Source organism: Porites lutea, chromosome 7 (assembly GCF_958299795.1).
Source record: "Porites lutea chromosome 7, jaPorLute2.1, whole genome shotgun sequence".
Classification (NCBI taxonomy): Eukaryota; Metazoa; Cnidaria; class Anthozoa; order Scleractinia; family Poritidae; genus Porites; species Porites lutea.
The window spans coordinates 26279318-26301817 of NC_133207.1; the positions used below are offsets into that span (position 1 = coordinate 26279318).

Below are 22500 nucleotides of genomic sequence, written 5' to 3' on the forward strand. Positions count from 1 at the left end.
TTTTGACGTTTTACTTATAATATTTGGGACAGGTTAGGAGCTAGACAACTAACAACTGGGTCACTGCACTCCTGCTGGGTATTTTCGAGATTATGTTGTGTGGTTGGCAATGGAAATGGGCAAAATGAAGCCAGGCTTGTGGTCTGAGTATTAAATATTCAGTCAAGCAGGCAAGGGGGCCAGTGACTTGCCCGTTACGATTTCATGATTCACTACATTCCCACAAATAAAATTTGCTGTAACAAATTCTTTGCGTGGTTAGAATGGCTGGATATAGTGTTGTTGTTTCATTGCATTACTGGGAAAAACCTTTAGGTAACCCCTCACCTTATTCTTAACTTTCATAGGCTCATAAATCAACTGTTTGGTGTGCTAGACATCTACCTCAGAATCGGGAAGTGTTCATGACATGTGGTGGGTCTGGGTCACTGAATCTCTGGAAATAGTAAGTACTTGCTATCTTACTGCATGGCTAGAAGTCAACTTATGAACTTGGGTCTCTACGATTATCTCCAAAGAAACTGAGTGAGCAGATTGATCAATTCTTGCCTTTTTTTATAGCTTATTACCGTTAATAAAATAATGTTATAATAAAGTTCACAAATTTCATTTATGGTGCTGTCTTTAGAGGTAAAAAGGGTCATTTCTAAGATTTTTGTCACCAGCAATATAAATTAATGATTATTACATGAAAATCTATACAGCTGAAAATGACCTTAGACAGAGTTTATGGGGGCACTAGAGTACATTTTTGTAAGCGTTGTGACAAATTCACAACGGCAAACACACAGTAGATTTATACAATGTAGTAGTTGTCAGGACGTTAACAGTTTTCTACGGTGTACCATCAGTTCAGCTTGTGTCACCATTAAGGCCGGTATGTAACACTGTACAATTGCGGGACATTTTCCGGCTCTAGTCCCTTCTCGTTTCTAAGGTGGTGAATGTTACCAGGAAACTCAGAAAACTGTGAACTCTATGGATGTTTCTGGGGTTGTATCTGTGTTGCAAGGAAAAAGCTAACCAGGTACGCGAAAACTAAACGTTTTGTGGCTGGCTCACTTGCGTTGATCTTTTCCTCAACCAAGATTCCTGTAATACTGAATGTTTCAGGCCTCGATTGCTCAAACGTTGGATAACGCTATCCACCGGATAATTCACTATCCAGTGAATAAGTATTACTCATTAAAACAACTTGCGTTATTTACTTGATAGAGATTTGTTCAGATTTGTCCTGTTTTCTGAGTTGTACAGTACGAGCTAATGTACCGCGTACAAGATATGTTTGTAATAATATGCTTTTTTATACTTTAGCTCTTATCCTGACCAGCGGGTGAAGAAAGATCCTGATGACTTGGAAATGGGCGTCATTGGTTCAGTTTCGTTACTTCAAAATGCTAATTTATCAACACAGCCAATCACATCCTTCGACTGGAGTCCAGATAAGGTTAGTAGGGCGGATCCAGAAAATTCAGAAAGGGGAGCCGGAACACTTGCTACACTGTAGCTATCTAAATGGATCATATTTATTTTATCGAGAATTCTGTTAAACAGAGGCCCATAGCCCGCGTGGAGCTAGCAACTCCCATACTAGACCAATGTCATGGCGATTTCACGGACCGCTTTATAAGTATATTTTAGAGCACTTTTTCCCGCAAAAATGGACGCTCGGCTCCGTCCGTGAGCGCATTCACAGTATCACTCACACTTGTCACTTATCCCGTTGTCAATGACCGTTGAGGCACCACGGACGTTGCAACAGTCTCCCTCCATTTTATTTTGTTTTCAGCTTCTCTTAAAGCGTCGCAAAACTTCAACCCTGTCCATTCAGCGATGTTCTTCTCCCAACGCTTCTTTTGGCGGCCCCTTTTTCTCCCTCCTTGCACTGTTCCTTGTAAAATCGTCTTGGCAAGCCCTGATGATCTTGATGCATGCCCAAACCACTTTAACTTGCGTTTCTTTACTGTTGTTAAGATGTCATCATAGAACACTCTCTATCAAAAAAGAACACTAAACGAAGGGTCTCAATGGGGTTAACCGTTAGACGTCAAACAACCTAAAATTTAACCGTCAGCCCTCAAAAAAGGTAATGAATTTTTTACCGTCAACCGTCAACAATGCAGATTAATATTAATTGGAAAAAAATTAACCGTCAACCGTCAAAGGTACCACCCCAATGAGACCCTCTCAACGTTGCTGACTGGTTTGTGGGTTTTAAAAGATATTTTAAATGCGCGCCAAAACTTCCACAATTTAACTGGTTTGGTCGGTGAATACTTCATGACACGAGTACTTCGGAGCTGCTCGCTTCGGGTTATGGGTAGTCTCCTTCGAAGCCGCTCGGGCCGAAGTCATTGCCTGACTCGGCCCGAGCGTCTGCGAAGGACACTAGGTTATGGGCTCCTGTTATAAAATGATTAAAACTTTTCACAGAAAAATGGGAGGCCGTGGTGCCCTCGGACTACAACTAAATCCGCCCATGAGTAGCTGTTGCTTTAACTATTCATGAACTTCCACGAGAGGGTCTCATTGCTCGAAGCGCTGGCGTGGTATTTTCGCGCAAGGCGCGTGGGCCCCGAGAGTGATGAAGAAAACGAAGAAGACGCGTATTTTTCGCGTCTTTCCCCAGTCACGCTCTCCGTTTTCACCCTCACTCCACGCCTTTCCTTCTTCTGCTCGCGAGCGTGTTCTTAATCTAATTAATTCGGGGAGCAAAGGATGGCGCAGTAGTGAGAGCGCTCGCCTCCCACCAATTCGGCCCGGGTTCAAATCCTGGCGTAGATGCCATATGTGGGTAAAGTTTGTTGTTGATTCTCTCCGTTACTCCGAGAGGTTTTTCTCCGGGCACTCCGGTTTTTCCCTCTCCTCAAAAACAAACATTTCCAAATTCCAATTCGACCAGGATTCAGGTAGACGAAGAACCACTTTGTGGATGTGCTTTCTCTAAATCGTTATTTATTTATTTATATTTTTAAAATCTAGCTAGATAAAACATACGGACTGTTTTGCAGTTTGTCAGTAGATGATTTCTTTTCCTTACGAGAACAAGGCGTAAGCCAGATAATTTCAAAATATTGACTGTTATGCTTTGTCTTTACAGGAGGGCTTGTGCGTATGTACCTCACTGGACCAGAGCTTAAGAGTGATCATTGTCACAAAGCTAAAGAACGTTTGACAACTAAGATTCATGATGTAATTCTGCGCATTCGTTACATACAGAAGATCATTTTACAGAGCATTGAACTTCTTAAATTATTATGTAAATATAGTATATAAACACCCATTGGCAGTTTTCTTCCTAAAAAAAAACAAACGAACAAAACAAAACAATACAAATTAAAATAAATGCCGTTTTTTCCAAGAGCTTTTATGTCAGCCTATCTCTTGAACAAGGAACACATTTTGCTGCGAGTTTTCCTTGATCCAGTGTCTTGCTCTGACAAGAAAAAAAAAACTTGCTCTTTTACTTTGAAAAGCTGAAAACTTATCAATTTTCTTCACTTGTAAGTTTTCTTGGCAAGTTTTTGAGGCTAGGTTTACACTAGAGTAAATTTTTCCGGATTAGTGACGAACCTGGAATATTGTGGTATCGGATTCGTTTGGTTGCGTGCCCGGAAAGTTTGCATTCGGAATCGAAAGTGAATACTTGGTAGTTGAATGAATTAGTTGAATGAATTTTATCGGGTTAACTGTTGCGTGTTAACGCCTAGGAATCTGAATAGTCTAAATGTTACAAATCCGCAAATATTTATGAATTTCGTTGAGCGTAAACCTAGCTTCATTTTCAAGGATCTTTGTTTTATTTCAATGCGGCTTTACTTGTGAGTTGATTGCGTGCGGCGAACCGTTTGACTTTTGACCAAGAATGGTCATGTACTTGTGAGTCCACGATACGACGTCGATAAGCCGCAAAGCGCGGCTTCGCGAGTCAAATGTGTTTGAGGTTAAAGGAGGAGAAGAAACTGCTGAACCTCAGGGTGTGGCCGATGCTGAGATACCCCATGACACCTTTTCAGCCACATTATTTAAAACGTGTTTGTTTTAGTGAAGAGAGTTAATTGCTAGTTCACACGCAAAACTACTGAGAAATGGTTTGCCATATGAGTAGTCTGCTGTCCCATATTTTCCTATACTTGATGTTTCCCTTAGAAAAATATAGGGCATTCTCGACCCCAGTGCTTACGCTTCTGACCGTCATGCGCAGAAGAGCTCTGGGGTCGAGATTAAATGGAGGGCTACTGGTAATCTATGACGTAGCCTGTAAGTCATGCCCTCTCTACACCTGATCAGTATATGTCTTGAATCGTGGAAAGAAGTTGTTTTTCCCTCCCTTCTTGCAGGTGATGTATGTCACAAAGGGCTAATATAGCTTGCTTATCAGCATAACATCCCGGTGCGTTTTCGTTTTATAGCTTGCTTGGTTGAAACTGTTATCTACAATTAACAAATCTTTTTTTTCTTTTCTTTTCTGTTTTGTTTTACTTTATTCTTTTCTTCTTTTCTTTTTTAAAAAAAAAATGGAGCACGAAAGCACCTGGACAAACCACGAGGGAAAACCATCAACGGCTTCCTTCTACATACATTGAAAACACTTAGGCTATCCTGAGTACTTTTAGATCTCTGGCTAAGAAGTGCATTCTAATTAAGTGGCGCCATAAAATTTGTATATGTCTGGTCATCCAAGGGGAACTTCATTCTTTTCGAAATTACAGGGGCTTCAGAATTTTTTCCCGGAAATTTTAGATGCAACACACCTCTGAATCCGAAAATTTTAGTTTTGCTTTTTACTAAGAAAAACAGCCTAACCTGAAGAGTGAAATGTGAAAAATTAAACTTTTGAAAGTCTTAGGGAATTTATTAGATGAGCTTCGAAAATTGTTTAAGCAATCGCCCAAAAACGTTTTCCGTGTTTGACAACGCCTGTATAAAGACGACAGGGGTTGGGAGAATTCGAGACAGTTATGCAAACCCGACTTACCCGAGACGAAGACGAGAGTTTGCATAACTGTCGAGAATAAACCAATTCCGATATATTGAAATTAATACTTGGCTGCGAGGAAACTTTTTTTCACGCCATTTTTTCCCCGCCTGTTTAGACTTTCCCTTGCCCCCACCATCTGCCCCTGGGTCTACGAGGATGCGAGGCTTGGGGGAATAGAACAAAAGAAATCATCCTGAGGCTCAATAAGAATATTATATTCCTTTTGTTTTTATTCCCCCAAGCCAAAGAGCCAAGTATGTATTTTAATATGTCGTCTAATCTCCCAACCCTTCGAGTGTTTACATCAGGCTATATGCAAATACAGGAGAAAAGTTGTCCTATGCTTTTATTATTTTATTAATTAACTTTAACTTTTTTAAAAGCATTGCGCGCAAGCCAATTAAATGTGCCATTTTTTCTGCACTTCGAAGCATTTACGATTGATTATGCAATTCGCATTATTTTATTGTACCAGTAAACAACAGCTCAATTTAAGATGAGAACATGCCTTAAACAACATTATGCACCTGCTGGCAGCTATTTGTATTTTTCTCAAGTTATTAACAGTAACACGTAGCCTGGGTGAATACCTATGAATTGTTAACTGTCCCAAATATTGGTAACCATTTTTCTTTTCTTAGACAGTAACGGAAAACCACCATGGTTTAAAAGCGTTACTCGGCCCCTCCAGAACGGAAAATGTTTTAGAAACATATGGAAATAAAAGAATGATAGAAAAATAAGTAAATTAATCTCTCACTAGGTGTTCTTACGTCAACTTACAGTTAAGCCAAATAATAAAAATAGTAATGTCCAATTATTTTGGCAATTTACGTCAGTAAATGATGTAAGACTCCGGTTCTTCGGCCAGCGCGGAAAAGCCACGTACTTATTCATGTGCGCCGACAATATAAAAGTCAGCGGCTACAAGCATTGAACAAAACAGAAATTGAAAGTGGCGGACGAGGAGATGATGGCTGCGAAAAGACTATTTTCAGTCATAGTTTTTATGATTTTAAGCAAGCTTAAGGAAGTACAGAGTGACGAAGTATGGCAAAAAGAACAATTTCCAAACCCAGCGAGAGATATCGAAGCCTGCGGTCGTCGAGGGAAGGTTTCGTGGATCTGTGATCCCGACAACATTCTCAGCTACGAAACTGCTAACAAGGTCGAAGAGCTTCTGTTTTCTGTAAGGAAGAATACAGTTTCAGGTTGTAGCACTACCAGCGAAAATCCTGGATTTCAAATTGGTGTTGCAGTTATGAAGAAAATGCGTGGCGTTGCAGATGAATCTATCGCTGTTACAGCTGAAAATTTCGCTAAACACTTGCATGACAGATGGGGAGTTGGAAACGCGGGATGCGATGATGGCGCGGTTCTCTTGCTTTCGATCACAGACCGACAGATTTATGTGTCCACCGGAAGAGGAGCAAAGGAAAAGTTGACAGATGACCAGATCGATGTCCTTATCGAAGAAATAAAGCCGTACTTGAAGAAGGAAAAGTACGACCAATCTGTAGACCTTGCGGTTGTAAGGATGGGCGAAGTTTTCAGTGGAAAGGTTTTAAAACAGCCTATCGACTACGGGCTAATCATTTTCTCCGTCATATTTTTTGGGATGGCTGCTTTTGGGCTGTACATTGCATTCAAGAGTGAAGATGAGCGTTATGATTGCACCACAAAACTGGAAAGGATCCAAGAGGAGCGAGACAGAGCTAAGCGGTCCCAGAAATCCTATGCAAGCAAGTCCTGCCCCATTTGCTTGGAAGAATTCGAGCCCGAGACCAAAATCAGACTGCTAGCGTGTGGTCACAAGTACTGCGAGCCCTGCTTAGTGAAGTGGCTGGAGGATCATGTCACTTGTCCAATATGCCGAAAGGCAGCGGACGGACGTGGTGGCGTCAATGGGGCCTGCCACTCATCTACTACCTTTGACTTCACTCCTGAGCTTCAGTTCAGACTGATGATGCTTCAGTTACAGCACCCATTTTATATCAACAGCAGCATGGTAGACAGGTGGAGTAGCAGCAGCTATACAGGAAGCTTTCTGTCTGATCCTGTCTTTTTCAGATCATCCGTGCCTGGTGGTGGTAGTTTTGGAAGTGGGAGTGGATTTGGTGGAGGTGGAAGTAGTGGAGGTGGAGGACGAGGGGGAAGCTGGTAGAGTAAGATCGCCAGATCATAACTGATCTAGTAAAACTAGACCCTGAATTATACTCTAGGTTCCACTTAGACAGTAAAATCGAGACCACTTCAAAGAAATAATAACAGTAATTATTTATTCCTAAAAATCTGGATAAATGTACAGCTGAAATAACACTACTGTAGTACTTGTAATTCATTTATTTTGCAAGTATGCAAAACAAAATATGTATTAAAAAATCAACAGGATAATAAAATGTTTTAAGATCTGAAGTCCACACATGATCTTCATCCTGTGTGTGCATATTAAAAAGCCTGTTGCACACACAGAGGAATCCTGAGTTTTCAAGCCTATGGGGAGTAAAGGAATACTGTTTTGAATTATCAAAGAGCTGTGTTTGGTTGTGCAGGGGAAGACAGTTTTGGCTTAAAGTATTGTGAGGTTTGAGAAGCCAAGGATTTGTAAAAATTTGTGATTTAACTGTATCAGTATTACTACGAATGTTTCATGGTATTTGTGCTTCTGACCTAGTGCTAAGATGTAGTTTATGTAGTAAATACCTTTATGAGTTGTTTTGCACATGGATGACTGTTTTGCAGAAATGGAATGAGAACACTGTGAAAATGAATATTTATTGTTAAAGAAGTAGTATTGATAAATAAAGATCTTTAACTAAGCAGTATTATTAAGAAATAAAGATCATTAAAATACATGTTTCTTATTTTAATGACTGTTGCATGTTAATTTAAAATGTCTCATGTGAACAAGATTAAGGCTCCTACCAAGTTCCTTCGAGGGGTTGCATTTCGAAAATTGAAAGACAATGTAAGTTTGTGTTGCGTCTTTTACTGTCTTTTAGCTTCTAGACCCATTCTGAAGCTCATTTGGTGAAGTTTAGAACACAAAACAAGGTGAATTATTTTGAATCTCCTCAAAAATAGGGAGTTTAATAGAACACAATTTGTTTATTCCCATACATTCTCTAATAAAATTCAATTTAAAGAGGATCATTGCAGTAAAAGATGCAAAAGAAAAAAAAACAGGAAGTGAAAAGAAAGCCTGAAAAAAATGTTTGAGTTGAAGTTTTTGTTTTGCAACTACTTGAGTCGCATGTTTAACTGGGATGGTGATCTTTATATTCATTTCTTCTTTCTGAGGTTCAAATATATGAATTCATATATCTATCGTTTCAAAATTTAATTAGCCTGTGTTCACAGATCACCCTCTATATTTTTCTCTTCAAAGTCCGTCGCGCGCGTGATAAAAAGTAAAAACCGCGGGGGATTTTTTTTTTTATTATTAAACTCCCTTTTGGGCTACCTGTACGGACGCTGTTCAGTACATTACAACAATCATATATGACGTACAGCCCTCTCTTGAGCAGCCGCTGGTTAATTATCCACTGATAGCCGTCTCAGCTTTGAACAGCTGAAACCGGAAGTCGTTCAAAGTGTGTTCAGCTGTTACCTCCCATTTGCTGTTAGCGAGCTGTTGATTTTTCTTTTCATTACATTTCAATAATGATCAGGCGAAATAGTACTCAGGGAGCTATAAGAGCAGGTAAGTGAACACTGCAGATAGGTAAATTAGAAATGATTTTGGTTTTGGACGAAATATGATCTTAAGCGAAAGAACAGACATTCGATGTCTATTAAACCCTCCGTGCATGCTACAGTTCGTATTTTTCTCACCAAAGACAAAATTTCGTAGATTAGGTGGAACTTTGGCCAGCTGTGGTTCAATTTTAGAGGTTAACTTTTGCTTATCAGTACAGATAAGAAAGCCTCTTTCTTTCTTTTTCATTGATAGTTTGCGCGCCAATTTTAAATGTCACATGTTTTAACTACACACATTTTATACCATGCCAACCAAAAGAAAAATTCTAAAGAGACGAAAACAATCCTGAAGAACAATGCTTGGGGTAATAAATGACGATATGGAAATTCATCCTATGAAGATTTTTGAATTAAAGGTAATGTTTTCCAGAAATATGAGAGAAATTCTAAACTTTGTTTTTGAAGTACTAAGAAGCTGACATTATCTGACAATGAATCCCATTTTGAAATTCATAGTGACATTTTCAAAAGATTACCAAAGATTCAAAATCCCTGGTCCAAAACAGGATCTGGAATTTACCTTCTTTGATGGACTGGATTTGGTATTTTAGGGGTGTTTACATGACACCGGGGCGACTTTCACCCTGAAGCGAGTTCACTCCGGTTCCCTCTCATGGCTCTATATTTGTCTACATGATACCACCACAAAATGTCGTGCCGGCGCAAGTCACCCCGGCATGAGTTCACTCCGGCTCTTGTACCGCGGCGAGAATTTCACTCCAGTACAAAAACTCGCAGCGGTATCATGTAAACGCGAAACGACCACCCGTTTTAGTGTGAAATCATTCTGCCGGTAGACTGGAATGGATAGCGCATGCGTAATGTTGGCGATTTTGAATCACACATGTATTTTCAACATGAAATGACCCAGTCATCATGTAAACGCGATATGAAATCAAAAAGTCATCCCGTTATGAGACTCGCACCATTGTAAGTTTTCTCATGTAAACACCCCCTTAGTGTAAATAGGGAAACAATAGCATAAGTGCACGAATGACATCAGAGTGACTAATTTGCAATTTTTGTCTGAGTTTTGTCATTTTTCTCATTTTAATGACAAGGACAGACAAACATGTCAAAAGTGAGGAATTTCTTAATGTTAATTTCAGTTTGTTTGTCTGCATTTCGGGTCTATAAATAGTAACTGTGTGCAGCACTTTTGAATCAAGATTGTAATGATGAATGGGATATAATACCACCTGTTAATATTATATTGCTATGCATGAGCCCATGAGTTGGGTGATGTGAACCATGAGGTACATGTCGAGGCATGGGGATGATTATAATGCACATTTGTGTAGAACCTGTTATGTTTTACTGAAAATAAACATGAGAGTCAGAGACCTGTTAGCTACAATCATTTAGTTGTGTTTTTACTGCCTGAAAGCAGTATTTTGTATTTTGTATTTTATTTTTTACTCAATCCTATAGATAATAAATCAGTTGTACAATATTAATTAGTACAAGGTTGAACAAGGTAGAACTACGCAACATAATGTTAGCAAAAAAAAAAATTTAGAATGGAGAAGGGCACATTATAGTGAAACTAATTATAATGGCCCTTTAACAAGATTGACTTTATTCTAGTTATAGCTTTGTTATTCATTAAAACACAAACATGCATGCACACACACACACACATGCACACAAGTCAATATTGAGCAAGATAATATTTTGTAAGTGCCTCTTTTGAACAACAGGAACTCTTACACAAAAAACTAAATTATTTAAACACACAAAAAGGCAACAAAATAACACTGAACTAGCCAGCTTCAAAAGACGCAGCCTTCATCATCGCTGACCGGTGACCCTTCTCGCAGTGCAGATAAGCAGTGGTTATCAAGACCACTTAACAGGAATTTATGTTGAGGGATTTGGGAAATGAGATATCCCACCATGCCCTCTCATACATATAACTAGTTGTCAAATAGTCTGCCAATAACTTAAGAACAGTCACTCTCTCAGCTCAGTTAGGAGAGTGCTGGTCTGCACAGAAAATCTTGGGAGGTGACACGCTCTAGCGCTGGCCAAACGACTGACCATGCAGGCTCCAGTTGTTTAAAAGATGGTTAGCGCTACACACCAGATAATTAAATCACTACCAAATGGATCAGTATAAGGAAAATGAAGAGCATTATTTACTGGATAGAATGAGATTTATTTGGCGCTTTAATATTTTAAGTGCTATCCACCTTGGCCAGGTTGTTCAAAGCTGCGTTAAGATAACCCAAGGTATTATAGTCTGGAATGTGAATTCAGATATCAAAGCATGATAGCAAATTCAGTTTAATTCTCTTTGTCTGCAATTTGTTGAGAGGATTCTCTGACTTATAGAGGAGAAAATTATCGGAGAAAATGCTTTTGAACAAAAGAAGGAGAAACATGGCTTAAATTTAATCCCAGGTTAGTGCTAATCAGCCTTTGAAAAAATGGACCCTTATGTTCAACTGGGGTCAGAGTCTAAACTGGTATGATATTGCTGGTTTTGATAATTAGTTCAGATGATTGCATCACTAGACGGTGAGTTAAGGCATTGGCATTGTCTTCTTTGTCTGTTCCTTTTTAGCTTGTTAATAAGAGGATGTAAAAAAGCGTTGATTTAATTTGCTTCCATTATTACACCCAAACTCTGAAGTTCAAAAGCTGCCTTCACAATAATTGCATTTTTCACTGCTGTCAATCATAATTATGATTACAAGCAACAAACCTTAAAACACAGAAATGCACAAAATGGATTAAAATCAACCAATCAGAATTCACATACAGTGTACTATGACCTTTTGAACTCCTTGAAATAGAGTTCTGTTTCCTAAGAGGTCTGCTACGATGATTGATGGCAGCAAAGAATGCAAATTTTAATTGGCTATTGAAGTTCAGAATTCACTTGTTTTTGAAAAGCACAGTAAGGCAAATTTATCTTTCCTTCAATAAGCATTATAACCTCCCAGCATGTGTATTTCTGTAGAGCTTATAGATTCAAAACCCAAATTATAACTTGTTAATTAAATTAGCCAACAACATTCTATTAATTAAAACATATAAATATAAATATAGTTTTACTCTGTAAAGTTCAGTAGATATTAAATTAAAAAGCTACACCTTTTCTGATCTCCCTGCTTATGATATATCTATTTCTGTATTTCACTCTTCTTACTTTTTATGCTAGGTATCCATCGGCACTTTTAAGATGAAAAGCCAAGAGGACAGCAAAGTTAAGTTAGAACAACTCAAGAAGCATGGACCACTTCCTTTTCCTGAGATCTTATTGTACTGTGTTTTGTGGATCTCAATGTGTTCATACTCTATGTATAGCATCTTTATAGCCTCACGAGGTATGGCGTCTCAAACTACTGTGTACATGTATGTGTTAATTATTGTCCCAAGGATGAAATAGCACCTGTCTCAACATTTTAATATTACTCCAAACCATTTGGAAACAAGCATCACTTTCTCTATAAAACAATAGACTTCCATTAATTTAAGGATATTTATTAAGCTCTCCCCTCCATTTGACCTTGTACCTCATTTCTGCCTCAGATTGTTAAGAAAAGATAATTAATAATATTAATATTATTCTCAAATTATTAATGTTTCACTTTGAGGAGCACTTCAATCAAGATTTAGTAACATTAGATCCCATTATGTTGCTCAAATACTGACAGTCAACTCTCTTGAAAAAAAACACCAGTTTTAGCTAAATCTTTGGGCCCCAAAATATTACAACTATGTCACACCTTGCAAAAGGTTTCTCCACCTGTTTCCTAGATGTATAACCACGAGGTTTGCAGTTACTATACGCAAATCCGTTAGGTGTTTTGTGGTCAATGTAAAATTCAGTTTATTTTAGGTATGTATACAGGTACTCTTCGTTGTATTGTAAAACGCCCTGATGAAGGGTGGGCTAGACACACGAAACACATAGGAGACAATAAAACAATTTTACAACTCAAGAAGTTCGCAGAAGTGCTTCTCACTGGTTTATCCTTTTAAAAAATATATTCTAAGAATATTCTGAAGTAACCGAGGGACAGCAAGATGACAGGCTGTTTTAAGGGGGTGATTATATAATGTGTTTATTGAGAAGGAGGTTCATGAATATTCATGAATTGAGTGTACTTCCTGATGTTTGGACTGGACCACCGCTACCTGTAACCCCCCCCCCCCTCCCCCCGCCTGTTTCCTTCCTACCTGGTTCATGATTTGTGTACCTGATAAAGAATTATTTTAAAACTTAGTCTTTAACTCTCTGTAGAGTCTGCCATAGTCTGTTGCTTCAAGGTCTGGGGGTTACTCTTTGGGTGGGGATGTGCTACCTTGACCCCCAAACCCTTAGCCAATACCAGACCTAATTTGAGTAAAGATTGCTAGACTAAACTCCACTAACCCATTCCAATTCTAGAGTCGCTATTCTCCAAAACTACTGAGAGTCAATTCCCTGTTTCCCTTGCCCAGACTAAAATCTTTAACCAGTTGATCATTTTCCTGGAAAATAAAAACCTATTCAAGACCCAAACTCTCTGATTTGTATGCCCGATCCCAGACTTACCTGTTTGAAAACCACACCCTTCACAGCGTTATTACCTACCGGTATGTTTGTATATACAATGTATATAGCTTTCATACATGTATGACATTTTTTACACCCTCACGGGCTCTAAGGGTTCTTTTCAAAACTCTTGTCAGAGACAAAGTATTGTGCTTGTTTCATAAAAATTGCTATCAGAGTGACCATCCTCTCGCTGTTCACAAGAGGACAAGGAGAAAAAAAAGTTTTATTTGTTATGTCCTTGTAGGGTGTTGTTCTTTCACTTTATTATGTTTCAATTTTCATAGAACATAAAGATGAAATCTACGAAGAGGATTTAAAAGAAGGATGGACGTTTCTGGGGAGAAAAAAGGTCCATATAGTTTTTATTGTTGTTCTTGTTGTTTTTTTATTCAAATGGGGTGTACCGGTATGTCACTTTTATTGTAACACCATATCATTGGTACAGACTAATCCACTGAAGTTTCACGCGTGAGAGGCGAGCGAAGCAAAATTTTCACGCAACTCGCCCGAACTCGTCCATATGATGAGGAGCTATAAACACGCAAGTAGACACGTCAGGAAATATCCTTGATGTTTGAGGCGTCTTTGGAAATAGCTGCAGTCAGTTTAACTTATGAGGATCATCGCATCTTTGCGTTCATCACCTTATGACATGACCTTTACTTGCGCTGCGACTGGAAGTGATGGGCGGCGTTCGGGTGTTTGAGTTTCAGCAATTGCAGCCTGCGTAGCAGGCGCAAAGAGGAGGGGAGAGAGAGAGAAAAACGCGAAATGGAAAATCCCCCTCCCTTTTCTTCCTCCTGCTGATCCACTACCCCTTTCAAATTTCAATACCTTCTACGTACGCCAGAGAAATTAGTGCACGGTTCTCGACTTATCTCTCGTACTGAACAGTAATAAAATACAATGAAATAATTGATTTGCAATAAGGTTCCATTTGTGAAATTTATGTTTGATGCACTTGAAAGCAGTTTCATTGTCAGTTTTTTTTTTTAACAAATCTAGTTAGCCCGCAGAATACGGGCGCTATTTTTTTGCGTTTTTCAGGCGAATAGGACGTGGAGCGCGAGACACGCGCGAAGCGGGAAGAAAAATTGATAGTACGCCTGTTCTATGCAGGCTAAAATCTAGTGAGATAGATGTTCTTCACTTTCAGAAGCACTAAATAACTTTTTTTAAAAAAATGTAGGATGTATCAGATTTTGAATGGGAATTTTGGACAAGAACAGTAGCAGTCATAATACCTGCCATGTTGGTTCACATGATTGGAGGACTCGTTTTTTCTCGTTTCTTTCCTCAGGTGAGATCTGTGGTGATTGAATTTGGTTTTTCCATATTAAAAAAAACAAAAAACAATTTAGCTCAATTTGAGAAATGTTTGACTCAGAATGTATTTAAATTAGGTTCATACTCGTCATCCTGTTCTATATTTGAGCACCAAAAGGTCGCGAGCTCTTCAATAAGCGATCTTTTTCGATGATTAAGACTTGGTTTAGTACCGGGCTCGAGGTATGTTTGTAGCCCTTGTGTACCCTCCCCACCCCCCTTCCTCCCCGACCCCTATTCCGCGCTTGCAACGCAGCCCGCTCATCCCCAGGTAGACGTTCAGAAAAGTCCTTCGTCCGATTTAATGTGCGCAACTAAGTCGCTCACTTGGCTACTTCGCGGCCTAAAAAGCCCGCTCCGCTCGCTAAGAAGCTCGTGAGGTTGACTTGTAGCAAGTCTAATCCCCAGGACATCTTCGCGCGCCGGCTGGAGGTTTTTCGCCACGTGCACAAATTTTGTAGCGCTTCAACCAAAGACGTGTTTTTGGAAAACTTTTCATTTACTTGCAAAGTGACATATTGCCTATTTAGTATTTCCGACGATATAAGGCCCTCACTTAGTTTCTATAGCAGGGTCACATTGACGTACACGTGTCATTTCGAAGGCGAACTGACATATAAGACGTAGGCGAATCGACTCTAGTCGTAGGCGAACAGACCGTAGGCGAAACGACCCGTAGGCGAAACGACCGGATACCATTTTGATTCCCCATCACAAGCTATAGGATCGGGTTCAGTTTTTTTTTTTGCTAAGGCTTGCGAAGGGTGAAAGCTCTCGCCCTAACTTCCAGGCAACAGATTGAACTTTTTTATACGGAACTTAACGACTGCAGGTTAATTAATCCATTTTCATTTCTTCATTACCGTAGTTCAAAGCCATCTATTGCCTGATGTTTACATTGTCTTTTTGGCTCTATGCTACTGGATGGAAAGCAGTCGTCTTTATGATCGCTTACTGTCTGATTGTCTATGGATTTTGTGCTGTCTTCAAATCTGTTATCGTGCTGTGGACGTGTTGCGTGGCTCTTTCGCTTTCTCTCCAGATCAACATCACTAGAATCTGGCAGGTATGATTATGATATTGCGATTCTTCGTAAGTTTAAAACAACCTGAGCCTGTTATAGATTATTGTATTAAAGCAAGTGCGTTCCTTGGATTTTCCCGAGGTAGGCGCGCAGATTTCAAATCATCTCTACCCGGTCTCCCGGCAGATTGGCCATGCGGGCAACTTAAAGATACAGTGAAAGTCAGCTTTACGGACCAGTGGCGGATCCATGAGATAAGGGAGGCCCGGGGGACCCGGAGGGCCCGGCCCTCCCTTATCTCAGGGTCTGGATGACCCACCCCCCTCCCCCCCCTTATCTGAAGGTCTGGATCCGCCACTGCGACACCCGCTTAGTACGGACGCCTCATTATTACAGACCCCCACCCCCCCCCCCCTTATCTGAAGGTCTGGATCCGCCACTGCGGACACCCGCTGAGTGCGGACACCTCATTATTACAGACCCCCACCCCCCCCCCCCTTATCTGAAGGTCTGGATCCGCCACTACGGACACCCACTAAGTACGGACACCTCATTATTACAGACCCCCACCCCCCCCTTATCTGAAGGTCTGGATCCGCCACTGCGGACACCCGCTGAGTACGGACACCTCATTATTACAGACCCCCACCCCCCCCTTATCTGAAGGTCTGGATCCGCCACTACGGACACCCGCTTAGTACGGACGCCTCATTATTACAGACCCCCACCCCCCCCCCCCTTATCTGAAGGTCTGGATCCGCCACTGCGGACACCCGCTGAGTACGGACACCTCATTATTACAGACCCCCACCCCCCCCCCTTATCTGAAGGTCTGGATCCGCCTCTACGGACACCCGCTTAGTACGGACGCCTCATTATTACAGACCCCCCCCCCCCCTTATCTGAAGGTCTGGATCCGCCACTGCGGACACCCGCTGAGTACGGACACCTCATTATTACAGACCCCCACCCCCCCCCCTTATCTGAAGGTCTGGATCCGCCACTACGGACACCCACTAAGTACGGACACCTCATTATTACAGACCCCCACCCCCCCCTTATCTGAAGGTCTGGATCCGCCACTGCGGACACCCGCTGAGTACGGACACCTCATTATTACAGACCCCCACCCCCCCCCTTATCTGAAGGTCTGGATCCGCCTCTACGGACACCCGCTTAGTACGGACGCCTCATTATTACAGACCCCCCCCCCCTTATCTGAAGGTCTGGATCCGCCACTGCGGACACCCGCTGAGTACGGACACCTCATTATTACAGACCCCCACCCCCCCCCCCCCCTCCCCTTATCTGAAGGTCTGGATCCGCCACTACGGACACCCGCTTAGTACGGACGCCTCATTATTACAGACCCCCACCACCCCCCCCCCCCCCCCTTATCTGAAGGTCTGGATCCGCCACTGCGAACACCCGCTTAGTACGGACGCCTCATTATTACAGACCCCCACCCCCCCCCCCCCCCCCCTTATCTGAAGGTCTGGATCCGCCACTGCGGACACCCGCTTAGTAGAGGGTCTCAATGGGGTGGTGGCTTTTACGGTTATCGGCTTAAATTTTGGCTCTTTTACGGCTATCGGTTAATTTTTTTCAGTTACGGTTAACGAAAAAGTTAAAAATTAACTTCTTTTGTTTCAAAAAGTTAAATATTAAGTCTTCGGATCATCTCGGGATGAAATAAGCTATTCTTTTGAAAAAATGTCAATAGTCAATTTAAAAATAATCTTTGTGAAAAAGCAAAAGCAGACACGCAAACGCCCAACTCAAGGCCGGGGCGCGACATTCATTATAACAGAAATCGCCGTTTTCACACTAGAGAAGGCTTATTCGTGTGAGACGGGTTATCCGTTTGATGATTCGCGTCAGATAGGTGATACGTCTTAATTAGGCAATGGAATAGTTTTAATTTTGAATAAACAATCCGCCTGACTTTTGAAGACAGGATTATCCGTTCCAGATAGCCTGTGTACAGCCGCCCCCTCCCCTCAGAAAAAAATCGGAGAAGGGGTGTCTGTGGGGAGGGCGCGACTGTACACAGGCTAGTCTCAGACGGATGATCCATTTCTAGGTCTAGTGTGAAAACGGCCAATAACAAAATTCCCGTGTCCAGTGTTTTTAACGATAGCGAAGGACTGTACGGAACGACTGTCTTGCCGTTGCCTTGTCCGTAAGCCGCATTATTCCGCGCGGCTGATGCCTTTCGGGTCATGTGGTCCGAGCGAGTTCGCCACTGAAATGCCTTGACCGAGATTGCGTGGGAAGACGCCGAACAGGGACTAGGCATGGCGATGTCTACCGTAGCGTCCGAGAAAAAACAGGGAAATGTTGTTTATCGGCAACGTGTTTTACAAACATTGACATCTCTGCGTGTTGTTTCACTAGTGTTTCGAGCGCACGACCTCCTGAAAATTTCAAATATTAATCCCCAGCAAGAAGCCACACTTTCGCTATGGAAAAAATTAGTTCCCCAAGAAAGCGCCGTAAATGGAGCCTAGGTCTTGGTTAACACCTAAAAGGCGCTTCGCCTAACGTGGGCACGGAGTCACACTAGCCGGGAAATAAAAAACGCAACCAGAAGTGAGTTTAGTACCTTCCTTAAAAGTAGCAAATCTAGGGAACACTTTCTTTTACGGTTAACTCTTTTTTACGCTATTTACGGCTAACGGTTAAATTTTTTTCATTTTTACGGCTATCGGCTAAATTTTTGGCCGTTTTACGCCTATCGGTTAACCCCATTGAGACCCTCTTAGTACGGACGCCTCATTATTACAGACCCCCACCCCCCCCTTATCTGAAGGTCTGGATCCGCCACTACGGACACCCGCTGAGTACGGACGCCTCATTATTACAGACCCCCACCCCCCCCTCCCCCCCCCCCCTTATCTGAAGGTCTGGATCCGCCACTGCGGACACCCGCTTAGTACGGACGCCTCATTATTAATGATAAGGTAATTGGACCTTAGACTTCAGGCAGCAGTTTGGACTTGCGCGTGTGGCAACTCGTCTTGTAAATTGCTCGTTTTGCTTTGAAAAAGTATCCGGTAGAAGTAAACCCGGAGTTACATGGTCCCGGCAATTCCGCCTTTTTCAGCTTTTTATCTACTGCTCACTCCTTTGCTTTGTTTTTCTATGTTGTTTTTGTTTTTATTTATCTTCGCCCTTTTTTCAACGCACTTGCCTCCGCAGCGCTCTACCGGGAGAGATTGCTCGCAGGCTATTTTTTTCCAACTAGTGGTCTATTAACAATGCTCCGTTCTGATTGGTTGAGCTACTACTAGGCCATATGTTATAGCCCACTAGTAGCGAAAAGCGCAAGCTTTTTGGCGGCAAGAAAGGATTAAAGTCTAGCTTTAACTAGCTAAAGTTGTTTTGTCTCAATATTTTTGACCAACAATTATTCCTCCCGACCTCGTGGCCTCTGAGTCAATAGCCCATTTGACCTTCGGCCTCTCAGCTCAGAGCCCATTTGGGCTCAAGGAATAATTGTTAAATAGTGCCAAGGACGCGAACTTTTCTTTTCTTCCCTTGTGCACGCTCCTCCTCGAAATTCCTCCCTTCGCCCAACCATCGGAGGTATTCAAAGAGGATAGCGACGGCAAATTGTTGTTGCTTGAAATATTTAAAAGTCTTAAGTGCTTTCGGAACTTTACGGTAATAATTGTCACGTCAATCATTATTTCTTAGATCGATGTTCTCAGCACCGATCCTCAAATAAAGAATCTCATCTTGTTTGCGTCCATGATGTCCGTTTTACGATGTATAAGTTTTGGAGTTGACTACTGCTGGCGGTCACGTGAAACACATAAAGACAAACCACTGAAGCCTTACTCTTTAATGGATCTTCTCGTCTACAACTTTTACTTCCCAGTGTTTGCCAATGGACCAGTTATCACTTTTGATAATTTTCAAAAAACGGTTAGTGCAGCTAATTGTAGGCTATAAACACTGAGGTATATCTCATTGAAGTACAAATAAAAAATGACATCACTCTCAACGCAAGAAGTTTTTGAAATTCGAATAGAGTTGTATAAATGGGATCGTGTGTTCTTAAAGCTGAAGTGAAGGTTTTTCGGACGATGTTGTTATATTAAATCGCATGTCTTCAAAATGGCCATAAATGGTGTGAAGCTTGTTTATAGTTTCAAAAAAAAGTATATCGTGGAGAAATTTGTGGGTCTAGTGTAAGCACGCTTGAAGGCTATTGCAGTTTTTGTGTGGTTCCAACCAATGGTGGAGCCACTCTAATGCCGGCACACCAAAACTCGAACCACATTGTTTATAATTGAGCTTGGTTCACAAGAAATCACTGGTGTGAACCTGGTAGGTTCACCATAAGATATAGTTCTTTTATTTTACGAGCTTTTGTGAACCAGCGAATATGAGAAACCATTTTCCTTTCGTCTTCGATATTTGTATTAGGAAATGTGTATACCTGTATTTTGGAAATGCTTTTATTGCTTTGGCAAGGATAATAGAATAGTGTTCGTAAGTAAAATTAAAAGATCCGTCTCCAATCCGCAAAGCTAGTTTTTTGTGAGAGAGAGCTGACAAGGAAAACCAAAATTCGTGTTGACGCCAGTTTCACTACAGCTAGGTTCACCACCAAGCTATGTTTGTGAACAAAACTCTTTGAATCCCTTTTTTACTGTACTGTTTAAGCGTGAGAAACTGATGGTCTCTCACGGGTGGTGACAGGCTGCTTATCCTGCCGGGCAATTTCTAGTCATAAATCTACGGTAAAACGGGCGACAACAAACGTGCAACTAGTTTCGCAACATAATTGAAAAAGCGTTGTTGCGCGTTTTACCAACAGCGTTTAAACCTATCTTGCAACAAATCAGGTCGTTGCAAGGTGCGTGAATACGAACCTCGGAGAATAGTCCATTTTCGAGTTCGCTATGACCGCTGAATTAAAGAAGTGAAGACGCATTTTTAGCCTTAGCCTCTGTCTGAAGTAATAGCGGAGCTCCACGCGCGCGCGAAGCGCGCGTGTGGGCGGAGCCCCATAGCTAAGGAAATCTACCCATCCCAGAAAATTTGGTAATCACGTGACCGACCGACCGACCGTCCGTCCGCACCACAGGCATACCAATGTTTACTCTCACACTTTCTAGCTACTTTGGAAGCCCAGGAGAAAGCTGATTGCACATCAATGTTGTCATCAATTGACAGCTGTCAAAATAGGGTATCCGCTGACCACTATCACCTGACCGAATCGCGGGCTCAGGTGTCGACCCATCGAGGTCGAGTATTTTTTTGAAGTTATCCGCTGACAATTTACTCGTTTTCAAATGATCGCAGGCTCACGTTTACTTTTGTTTTAAATTCATATCAAATATGTTGTGTTTATGTCAGTATCGCCCCGCACTATTACGATTTTGATTTCAAACTGACTTCAGACGCAAAAATTCAGCCAGTTTTTTTTAAATACAGGCGGGGAAGACCTTTTCTTACCATGGTCACGTTTTGGTCACGCTCCCCGTCCAATTTTTATGCTCTGATTGGTTAAAATTTGACAGGTGAGTTCATGCGTAAAATTTATGCAGCATCTTGAAAGTTGTTTACTTTGACAGCTGAAGCTGACAGAGTTTTGAGTCAACTGTGATGTTTTTAACTGTCTTTTTCCACTGGATGTACAAAATGAAATACAGCAGCTATCAAGAGTGTTCTCTTATTCATGGCTGGTTTCTTTATTGGGTTTTTGGTTGAAAAATGCGTCGCTTGTCAAAGCCGATAATCCGATTTCGGATGGCATCGTTTTTGTTTTTCACCTTGCTGGATGCGTACGAGAATTATAAAGGCTCAAGCGATCCTTGTCTTACTTGATAGCTTTCAGGAGCTGCATCTCGAAATATGGTAAGCCTGAGTAATTATTGTATTTATATCTAATTTCATGAAGTCCAGCGGCGCAGTTTATGAAGCTAGTTCATGCACGTTTCTATTAAGATTTGACTGAGACACTGATCTGACTTCGTATGAGGTTTGATATAAGCTTAAGCTTACAGAACTTTCAAAAGCCTTTAGTCGATATTAATTCACCTTAAATAGAAAGAAAAAATTTTCCGAAGAATATTTAGTTATAATTTTGGCTGTAGAAAGAAAGCTTTGAACGATTTTCTTTTCGTGAGTTCATCTTTGAAAACAGCCAACACCGGGAAACCGGCGGCATAAACATAAACTTTAAGCTTACTAGTAAAGACTTGAGGATTCTTAGACACACTTAAATACTCATTTGTTTTCGTGAATGAAAATTGTTGTCTCTGTAAATTAGTTCTATCGAATTATTTTTCTTTATTGATTTTTGGTAGTCTCAAAACTGTAATTTTCATCGCTTTGCCGTTTGTTTTCAGCCGTTCGTAAACATCGCTCGCAGGAGTAGCCAAGCGTACGTATCAAACGCTTTTTAAGATTACACATCGTTTTAAAACCGTTAAGAAAAAATAGACTCAATGGGCGCGATCCATTCAACCAACATTCAGACCGGTCCGACCGGGAAAAGAGGACCACCTCAAAAGGTGGACCTGTTTTTTCGAAACTTTTCCGGTTGGACCGAACCGATCCATTGAGTTTTGGACCGAAATTTCCGGAAACTTTGGTTGAATGGATCGCGCCCAATAAATTCTTTATCACGTTGAAGCGTAACTCTTTTAAAATTTCTTCGCAAATTTGGCGCTTGTCAAAAGGTTAGAACCGGCTGGTTGTATAGGTGATTTTGGAAATTTTTTGAACGGTTTCGCTAATTAAAAGTGCACGCGTGCCTCTATGGTCCTGAATATTGAATGAATGCAATTTGTCTTGAAAAGTTGTGAAATACTGCATTTTGTACGAGGTCTGTATGATAAAAAC

At 41.1% G+C, this 22500-nt stretch overlaps 3 protein-coding genes across 3 annotated transcripts in view; all 3 read left to right on the top strand.

The window, feature by feature from the left end:
* LOC140943137 (dynein axonemal assembly factor 10-like) overlaps positions 1-3311 on the top strand; it is a 9962-nt gene extending 6651 nt beyond the window's left edge. Inside the window, exons 7-9 of the mRNA XM_073392192.1 lie at positions 348-445; positions 1315-1447; positions 3101-3311. Of these exons, the coding sequence (XP_073248293.1) occupies positions 348-445; positions 1315-1447; positions 3101-3175 (306 nt within the window). The 3' untranslated portion in view covers positions 3176-3311. The remainder of the gene's footprint in view (positions 1-347; positions 446-1314; positions 1448-3100) is intronic.
* A 2596-nt stretch (positions 3312-5907) lies between these two features.
* Positions 5908-7851, top strand: LOC140943751 (uncharacterized). The gene has a single exon (XM_073392859.1). It carries the CDS (start codon positions 5952-5954, stop codon positions 7143-7145), a length of 1194 nt encoding a protein of 397 aa, XP_073248960.1. The 5' UTR covers positions 5908-5951; the 3' UTR covers positions 7146-7851.
* Positions 7852-8566: 715 nt separating this feature from the next.
* LOC140943691 (protein-cysteine N-palmitoyltransferase HHAT-like) overlaps positions 8567-22500 on the top strand; it is a 40509-nt gene continuing 26575 nt past the window's right edge. The window contains exons 1-6 of the mRNA XM_073392803.1: positions 8567-8684; positions 11907-12072; positions 13574-13638; positions 14479-14589; positions 15484-15681; positions 19339-19569. Coding sequence (XP_073248904.1) covers positions 11928-12072; positions 13574-13638; positions 14479-14589; positions 15484-15681; positions 19339-19569 — 750 coding nt within the window. The 5' untranslated portion in view covers positions 8567-8684; positions 11907-11927. The remainder of the gene's footprint in view (positions 8685-11906; positions 12073-13573; positions 13639-14478; positions 14590-15483; positions 15682-19338; positions 19570-22500) is intronic.

What these genes read in the sequence shown, in the direction of transcription:
- LOC140943751 (XM_073392859.1), top strand. Translation starts at nt 5,952, where the DNA reads ATGATGGCTGCGAAAAGACTATTTTCAGTCATAGTTTTTATGATTTTA.